Source organism: Epinephelus moara, chromosome 10 (genome assembly GCF_006386435.1).
Source record: "Epinephelus moara isolate mb chromosome 10, YSFRI_EMoa_1.0, whole genome shotgun sequence".
Classification (NCBI taxonomy): Eukaryota; Metazoa; Chordata; class Actinopteri; order Perciformes; family Serranidae; genus Epinephelus; species Epinephelus moara.
In genome coordinates this window covers 40584232-40594253 of record NC_065515.1, presented here as the reverse complement: position 1 = coordinate 40594253, position 10022 = coordinate 40584232, and the positions used below count along the sequence as shown (strand labels likewise).

The following is a 10022-nucleotide window of genomic DNA, read 5'->3' as shown; positions in this document are numbered from 1 at the left end:
GGCTTAATGAGTTTGTCACTTTCTTTTTCATTTTAACCCATACCATGATCTTTTCCTGACCCTAACCAAGTGGTTTTTGTGCCTAAACCTAACCAGACCTAACCACAGGGCATCATGATGATTTCGGAACGGACTTCGGAACAATGAGTTTAATATGGTCGGAACAATGAGATGTCGAACCAATGGGCTGTCGAACCAATGGGCAGTTCCCTCTCCGCCAGGCTCAGTGAGCCGGAGCCGAGAAGCATGGGAACGTTAGCGTTAGCACTAGTCAGCTGCCATGCTAACATTCCAGGAGCCTGCTTAAGCGTGGGGACGTTAGCGTTAGCACTAGTCTGCTGCCATGCTAACGTTCCAACTCTTCTCTGTGAGACCGGAGCCACGGAGAAGAGAGAAATGTTAGCGTTAGCTCCTGGAGTTAGCACTAGAACTACTACGGCTACTGGAGTAACTTGCAGCTATGGAGCGCTTCTACCAGCTCTTCTAGTCACTGAGCCTCGCCTCCATTTCAGCAAATACATTGCATTTATTACAGGTACCATCATCATTGAAGTAGGCAGGGGAATAGCTAAACACAGCCGCCAGGCTGCCCGCCGGGCTACATTTTACAATGCTAATTGCAAATGTTAGCTGGGCTGCTGGGCTACTCACCTAACACAACTGTAACGCCTGACCCATTGCTCGGACAGAGCCGCTAATAACTCAAGCTCCAGACATTAACCCATGCTACGCTTGTGGGGGGGCGGGGGGATTCACATGAACGTACATGAACGCGCAGTCGGACCGGCTTGTAAACAATGGGCTGGAGATCAACTCAGAGAGAGGGTGTGTGAGGTCATGCTATACTCCAGATGAAATTACACTTCTAGTTCTTCACATAGCGATTTTTTAATTCCTTCAATCTAGAAATTATGAATTTCACTTATTGCTCCTTTAAGGCCATTTTCTTTGCACTTCATAAACATCCATCGATATCCATGCATCTTCCCTGTTGTTCCTGAATTGAAGTCAATGACACAGCCTAAATCTGCATAGTATTTCCGTCTGCTGAGCCTATTGTCCTTCAGTATGCGCAGCAAATTATCCCTGCTAATGATAATCCCATGTCTCCGTGCAAGAGCAGCAAGAATGTCTTTATATGACAATCCACAATGAAAATAAAAGTTGATGAGCTAAGTTCTTCTCTCCATTGTATCGTGGGTGCGGTTGTGAACATCTGAAGTGGTCAGTACGAAAGCCGTATGCACAAATAAATCAAAGCGTGGGAAATAATTGTATGGGGAGTGCACGTTTTAGTATCTCGTGCGCTTGATTTAGTTTATCTCATGCACTCTTTTTTTTTTTTAATATTTTTTTTTTTTGTGGGGGGACTTTAGGGGCTGCGTAAAAATGATTATAAGAACAGCTCATGACAAAAAATTGAGAAAAAATAACCTGGGCTGTCAATATGTGTTATGCCACTATTAGCTGTTAATGTTGTGATGACATACTGTTGTGCCTGAAACCCACCCCATTTCCTCATTCTTTAGGGTTCCCAACACATCCCAGGAGCTTTGTGTCTCTGAAACTTTAATAGTTGTAGCATTTAACTGGACTGGATTTCATCATATTCAACACAATGTGCCTTCACCTCAGCATCTCTGTCTGCCTTTATCAATCCAAATATAAAATATTCCAAGTAATATATCCTCGCCACAAGCTTTGGAGCTTTTACTGGCACGAGGTTGTTCTCTCACATCAGTTTTCTGTTTCAAAAAGTGATCTTTTTTGTGTGACCTGATTGAGGTTGAAATTTTAAAACATAACTGGTAATTGGAAATACATTTTAATTTATTGTTTTTATCTATGTGAAATCTTGAGTACATTAAGATATACAAAAATTTAAACTTTGTAAAGCACAAAAAGGATTCGTTTTACTTTTATTTATTTATTTATTTATTTTTTTACAAAAATGTTTTACTTACTTTTTACCAAAAATCTAATTTAATCTAACCAATTGGCCATACCTCCTTGGCCCACTAGATGGCACCCAAGGCCCAGTACATGAGAGTAGCTTGTTTTGCCCATTGTTTTTGAACCTGGAGTTGAAACCTCCTCCACATGTTTACAAGATAAATCTGAAGGGTCATAAGATGATACACTGGGTAGAAAATCAGTTACACAAATCCCTTTTCACTATTTTAAATACTCCTAACTCTTTGGTTCTTTCAACACTGAATAATTTACCTCTTTAGGCCTCTAACAGTTTATATGTAAATGAAACCAACTACGAAGTTTCATTGTCATGTTGATGGAACAACTCATTAAAATCTGAGATGTGACAAGAGGTCCACAAGGCAAAAGGTCAGAGGCACTGATTTAATCTTTACAATGCATTGTATTATAAGATTTTGTTTGTTTTTAAAGTAAACCAATAACTAGTAACTATATCTGTCAAGTAAATGCAGTGGAGTAAAAATTGCAATATGTCCCTCTTAATGTAGTGAGGACAAATCAGCATAAACAGTGCTCAAGTACTGTACTAGAATACAAGTACATCATAACTGCGCTTATTAGCAACCGTTTTACTTCTGATGATAAATAGTTTCCATCCTAGACTTGTATGGCTTTTTAAATTGTTTTATTTAAGGTGTAAAAAAAAAAAAGAGAAGACAATACCGCGATATCATACTGTCACCGCATCCCCCCAAAATTATACCGTGATATTGATTTTAGGCCATACCGCCCAGCCCTAGGCCCAAGCCCGAACCTCTTATTAAAGGAGCATTACTCCTTTCCTTTCTTTACCTTTACTGTCTGTGTGTACAGCAGAAAATAGTCAGTGTGTGTGTGCGCGTGTGTGTGGGTGCGCGCGCGCACATGTGTGAGCGAGAGAGAGAGAGAGAGAGAGAGAGAGAGAGAGAGAGAGAGAGAGAGAGAGAGAGAGAGAGAGAGCTTTTGGCATCAGAACATTTTTGTAGTTAGCCTAGTTCTCTAGTTTTGCTGTAGTGCATTGTTGCTGTAACCTGGTACTGTATCTCAGTGTGATGTTATTGTTACTGCAGCTGAACTATTGATCAGTATAGGCCATAGGTCTAATGCGTTAGCCCTCCCACCCAATTTCATCACGACCCGCTACTGAACACGATCATAAAACCAGTCATAAATGCTGCATACTCCTAACAAACTAAACTGTTGGCAGATTTAACGCCCTCTGCAAGGCCAGATTAAGCATGTGAGCCAAGGGTTTTGTCGGCCATACCTCATACTTGCTGCATTTTGCAGGAGGTCTGCAGTGTTTGCTCCTGCGTGAATTTCATGTACTGCGCTAGTTTGGAGAAAGTGCGACAGCAGTCGCCGGTCCTCTGTGAAATAATGTGTCGTTATAGTCACATATGAAACAACTGGCCTTGAAGTCCAGGCATCACAAGTTAATGCCGCCCTTCCTGCTGTACTCAAAGGCTCCTCAACTTTATGCTTCAGTTCTCTGTAAAGTTTGGGTACGACTGTGTCGGTGAAAAAATGTCAGGAGGGATTCACATATTGGATGGTAGTTTTGTCATACTAAGTGTGTCTAGTTGATTTTTCGGCATTAGCATTGGCCTTTAGCAGCTAACGCTATCTCTGGGTGGTGGAGTGTGCAGTGAGCCCTCATGTTAGTAGTATTCTCAATCTATTTTATTCTCATATGACACTGCTTGCAAATCACGTGTCATATCCAAGTCCTCCTTTCCTTCCGTGTTAAAAAATCATAAATAAGTCCAGACGTTTGATTAAGATGCAGACGGCACATTTCTGATCTCCCTTTCCAGTGCCTCCATCCTTTAAGACCTCTGCTGACCCCCACCAGGAGAAAAAACATCAGCACCATCTAGCTGACCAAAAAAGCAATTGATTTTCCATCATTCAAACAATCATTAAAGCCTAATACAAAATCTGTCACATTATTTATTGAATCTCAAACACGATCACTGCTTGTCGATATTTCTCTGACATAGAGAATTTCCAATAAATTAGCAGCTCACTAAGCAGCAACCACTGCTATTAAAAGCATCACACAAGCTAAAGTTAAATGTTATTTCTTACAGACAGCCTGGAAACAAGTCAGGTGAAGAAGAGCAAAGACAAGACCAAAACATCAGGAAGCTGTTGGCACCTGGCTACTAAAGCAAGAGCACTCAACATGACAGGACTAAATATTGACTCAGGCATGCTTCACTACACACACAGACACGCTTGGTCTATAAAAGTATTAGTGCCATGAATGATGGACCACCTGACGGCTGCCGGAGTCAATATTTGCTCATCCTGTATATGTGCGCTGTCTGGTTGGTTGTTGTGTACACTGTTTCAGACAGACCTTTTAGCACTGGAGAGCTCTTAGCTGCAGCTTAGTGACAGCTTGAGTTCACTGACATCTACACTAATGATAAGATGGTAAGTGGTGGGAATAAAAATTTAAGACTGAAATGCAAACTCTCTACTAAACCAATGGTTCCCAACCTGGGGGTTGAGGCCCCCCAAAGGGTCACAAGATAAATCTGAAGGGTCACATAAAACTAAACATAAAATGAAACAATTAGAAATGAGCATGTTTGGTTAAACTGCTCACAACTTAGAAATATGACAAGGGGTTGCAGGTAGACACTGCATGGATTCTAGTGTCATAAGTGTCAAGATCACCTCACAGGATTTCTAGGTGATGAAGTACTGCATTTAGATAATACCTGTCACTGCCACTTCGGCCAGTCAAAAGCTTGACCCTCTCTTAGCTTTTTATCCAACACATTCTCACTCTTGACTCGTAAAATACAAACGCTTGTCAGTGGCCCCACACGTCAAATTATGACACTCTAGGTTCACATCCAGCCGGCACGTGCAAAGATAGACCCCAGGTGGTGCACCTGCCCTTTTGCCCTCTGACTAGATAAGTTCACTTTTTTTTGCAAGACATTTCTGTTTCTTTTTCTAATTGAATATTTTGGTTTGAAAATGTGGCCCATGGTATCAATTCTCCATTAGAAGTGTGTTATAATGCCTGACAGCCACATTTAAATTTTAATTCTGCCAGACCATGAGAGCCCCTGCCCCTCCCTAATCAACGTCCCTTGTCACAGTCACTACAGTTAATGCACTCAAATGGAGTGCCCTGTTGAGCAGCATCCACGGCTCTCTGTAACCTGTCGTCATGGACAGTCAGGTAATTATAGTGTTTGCCAAAGCCTAAGTATTGTTTATAACTGTTGTTAGATTTAACTACCATTAAAACATCTCAATGCAGCCAGCCTAATTAAGGAAATAACCCACCATTAAGTATAACAACAAGTAAGCTATTCTGGCGTAAAATCACACCGCCCACCTCCAACGCTGATTCCGATTCACCAACTACGCGGTGCAAGCAGAGAGAAATGCCATATTGATTTCCCACTTCCACATGTCTTGAGCAACCAAAACTCAACTTGCGATAATGTGTAGATCTCCTACACCATAGCTCTGATAATTTATTCAAATAAATCTGAAATGCAGTTTGGTGCTGCACATTCCTTGTGCCAAGAGCACAGAGAAGGAGAGAAGGAGCGCAAAGCTGCAGGCGTCTGCTCTCTGGGATTCTTTATGAATATTTAAAGCTTACTTAGAGCATAATTTTAAGTATTAGATCATTATAAGTATGAGTACTTGACTATTCAATGAAATCACAGTGGTTCCTCATGTATTTATCATAGACTTTAGTGTTTACAAATTATTGGGCCGAGGATTGAATTTAAAAATTGTGAATTTAATCTAATTTATGAAATTAAATTAAAGGGTTCTGATGGGAAAGTAACAACAAGAGAAAATATTTTTAAAAAGCCTTGTATTTAGGCCTGAAGTAACGAACCATGTTTGTAGGAAGCTAAATTTGATGGAAATGAATCAACCAACCCCCTCAAAAGACTATTTTCTCTTCAGCCCTCTGTTAACCTCATATGTAATTGCAGAGCTTTAAGGTAGAAATCATCTTCGGTGTGTCTGTGTGTGTCAGAGCAACTTCTACTCTGTACATCCATTTAAACCTTACTGTAGAACACAGTCCCTCATTTATACACAGTAAAACACGTGTTGACTCAGCAGACAACATGAAATGAGACAAGATGATCTACAGAATAAATATTTGAAAGCAGTACAGAATGCCTCACAGTGTTACTGCATTATATAATATTATATTTTTAGTTTGATGTGTCACCCGCGACCTGAATTTTGTATTCCTTTACATAAATAAATACATTTCCACCATAAATTGATGCAGAAAAATTCACCAGAATGCAAGAAATTAATGTTTGAGGCTCACAATTGACACTGGACCCCCCGACCCCCCTGACCTAATATGTGTCCTCTGCAATGTTCAAACAAAACCCTTGACACCCTTGTCTGCATCACTGTATGGGTATTAAGATAAATATGTAAGTAAGCAAAACATGTTACTGTATATAACTTCAGTTTTTAAACTAATAATTACGAGAGAGGTGCTCCCTTTTCTTTTTGCTTCAGCACCTTACCCCAAAAATGTCTGTGCACAGGACTGCCCTCCAGTGTCAGCTGTGGGCTCTTAGGGACGGCATGTCAGTTTACACTCGTTACATAAATAGCATCTTTTCAAAATAAACTTAGAATATGAACGTAAAAAACGCTGTTTGTAGGTGTACGTAAAGTTTAGGCAACAAAACTTTGTTATTAGGTTTAGAAAAAAACATTGTTTGGCTTAAATGTAACGTTACGTGACATATATCATGTATGTCACGAGACATTTGTCACTAGCGTAGTGTGCTACACATACTAATACACTATGTTACTATTAAAATAACTCCATTGACTTTCAGTTTCACATGGGACACAAACAGCCGTCTTCCACGAGAAAGTCCGGAGTTTGTTTGACCAATCCACCTCCACTCCCACCTGCCCTATGTCTCGCTCTTTATACTACTACTGCTTGGAGCTTAAAAAAATGCTGCCACCCAGTGCGTCTCATACTGCCGTCACAGGGTGCCTCAGTGTGTCAGCATCTGACACTGAGGGCGACTGATCAAGTGTCAGTATTTGACGAGTTGAGAGTGAGACCGGATTGTTTTATTTATTGCTTAGCCTGGTTGCTTTATCCCCATAATAATGCTAGAGACAATGAAGTCATATTTTTTGAACGTTAATGTTTTTAAAGATTATTTTTAGAATTTTGAGGTGCAGATGAGGGCTGAACCATGAAGGGTTTTTATATGAAACTCGACAAAAATGACAGTGGTTCCTGGGACATTTCCCAGGTTGTACCTGTTTATTTCTGTGGAAAAACTCTCGGCTGTTGCCCTGTTAATGTGCTCTTTCTATGCGACTATCTGTAGTTAATTGTGTTATTATGCTTGGTACAATTATATCTTGTTTAATATGATGTAGATAATAAAGACACAGATTTGTATATATATTTAATTTAAACAGCTATTGCACTTGCAATTAGATATTTTCCATAAATTGTTCAGCCCTGCTTGGGTGGTGGGATATGTTTGGTGTCTCTGACCTCAGGTCAGTATCAAATACTGAGTAACAACACAATTCTGAAGCAGCACTAACAAACATGTAGACATGCTGTATACAGTTTGCTGTATAGAGAAACAACTGCTCATTTTTTTTTTGTGTATGTGAGCAAATGAATATCATAATGGACATTTAGATCAGTTTCCTACTGCAGCAGAAGAAGACAAGTTGATTCAAAACACACCAGATCACCCAGTGTGTGTCAGTACCAACATCCTATTTAACAAACGCACCGACTTTAGCTACATTATAATGAGTACAGTAATGCTGAAATGGCGCTCACCTGATTTCTGATGGTGGTGTTGGACAAAAGGCAATGGTCAGATTGTTGGAGCAGTTGTCCCCTAACATGGCACCATGTACTTCACAACACCTCCACCCATGGGTTCACTTTTACCTCCAAGCTACTGCTTTCAATTACTAGTTCTGACTGCTGCCTGACAGCAGGCTCAGTAGTCTTCACTACTGAAGCTACTGAAGCTTGGCAGCAAAAAAGAAAATAATTTGTCAATGAATTTCTTTCATATCACAACTACATTATTTATCAGAGAAAAAGAAAAAAAAGAATTTTAACTATCTGCAGCACTGAAAAAGAAAAAAAAGTTCAAATGACTTCTACAGTAAAGCAAACAAATTTTAAAAATGGGAACCGTCCATGATGATGTCTGGAGTCATTCTCCAAATAATAAGCAAGTCTAAGAGAGAGAAGTCGGCTCTGTTTTTGACTGTCTGTCTAAGGTGTCAAGTTTCTATAACAGCAGTGCTTACTGACTTTAGGTCAACCTCATCAGCATCTGTCAGGGTGGATGTGGGAGGTGGCTGGGCTGAGTGGATGTGGGTTGTGGCTAACAGGGAGGAGAGAGGCATTAACATGAAAATGTGGACAGAAATCCTCTCCACCTAATATCAAACACTTCTGTCCTCAACACCACTGAGCAAACTAACTCACCATTCTGCAAAACAAATATTTGTGTATGCATGAAGTAAACTATATTTACTGTCATTATTATTATTATTATTATTTACCTTGGGACAGAGCCAGGCTAGTTAGGGGTCACTAGTTGGGCGCCACGATGGTATAGTGGTTAGCACTGTTGCCTCACAGCAAGAGGGTTCTTGCTTTTCTTAATATAAGAAAACAATAACTGTTTGTGACAGAACACAAATGCTGTTCATCCACATTTAAGTCCAGTGGTCCTCATGCCCATCCCCCAACTTGACCTCCACACTTATACTTTCCTCTTTCAACATTAAGGACATTCCAAAGTTATTACAGAGAACTAAAACTAACCTAAAAACTCAAATTAGGTGTCAAAAAACATTTTTTGTTAAATAACTAAAGCAATATTGTGTACTTACAAAACAAACTAAAATGAAATAAAACTATTCAGGGAAGGTCTTTAGTTTTAGTCTTTGTCAGTTTGGTCAAATTTGTCAACACAGCAGGCATGAAGAGGCATTGGTACGCATGTTTATTGAGAATGGGATGTCTTCATGACTGTGAGTCAACTGATTTCACAAAGTGTTGTGTTTGTATTTATTTATTTATTTATTTTTTTGATAATCATCTTTATTTGATTTCATGCTTTCCACCGTGAGGTTTTTCTTACAATTTCATTCTGACAATCATGTAGGCTATTCAGTTCTTTGGTGTATAAGATAGTATATAATTTACTAACTAACTAACGTAAGGCTAAAAAAACATTTGTATATTACATACACAACACCTAAGACATAAGTCGTATATACATTTATACCACATTCATCCATTTTACACAAAATACTTTTAGGGCCTCAGAAATTGTCCTTCCATACCTCATTAAATTGCTTTGTTTTACTGTTGTCCTCAGACAGTGTCTTTTATAGAGTCAAATAATATATCATCACTTCTTTCCAAGTTTGTTAAGTAGGGGCCTCTGTGTTTTTCCAGCATTGTAAAATTAGCTTTTTATAAACAAGGGAAGAAAATATAATCTGCCATCCCATAGGATATCTTATTTTTCGGCATTCGGCATTGAAAATACACAGCTCAGCTAAGAATTGGATTTTTTGTTTTGCAAATAATAGATATCCAATCTTGGATTTCACTACTTACTATATTAACTCTGTGACGCACTATTTTTTGCATTAACACTGAATATTGCCACTGGACATAAAATGTGACATGCAGTATTGTTTAATATGGATGTATTTCTCAGAGATACCAGGCTGTGGAGATCTAACCAGATCTAAAAGAGTTAATACTGGAGTTCTATTAATCAGGTCGCCAGAAATGCAGCTGTAATAGGATGATAGTGTTGATGTGTTTCTGCAGGTCATTTACATGAGCAACTGTTTGCTCACATGTCTGTCAGCTTGTTTTGAAGCTATTGTGTCCTCTCGTGGCCAAAAATGATGTTTTTCCAAATAAAATGCAGTGTCTGTGATCTGCACAATTACAAACTGACAGATAATAAAAATGGGATTTTTACAGTTCAGAGAAG

The 10022-nt window shown here is 39.2% G+C and overlaps 1 protein-coding gene across 3 annotated transcripts in view; it reads right to left on the bottom strand.

The window, feature by feature from the left end:
• Positions 1-10022, bottom strand: part of LOC126397197 (calcium-activated potassium channel subunit beta-2-like) — a 51796-nt gene that overhangs the window by 23695 nt on the left and 18079 nt on the right. Inside the window, exon 1 of one of the 3 annotated variants that reach the window (XM_050055784.1) lies at positions 7823-8133. The exons of the other annotated variants lie outside the window; for them this stretch is intronic. Coding sequence (XP_049911741.1) covers positions 7823-7890 — 68 coding nt within the window. The 5' untranslated portion in view covers positions 7891-8133. Of the gene's footprint in view, positions 1-7822; positions 8134-10022 lie in introns of those variants that run through there. 3 annotated transcript variants of the gene reach the window in all.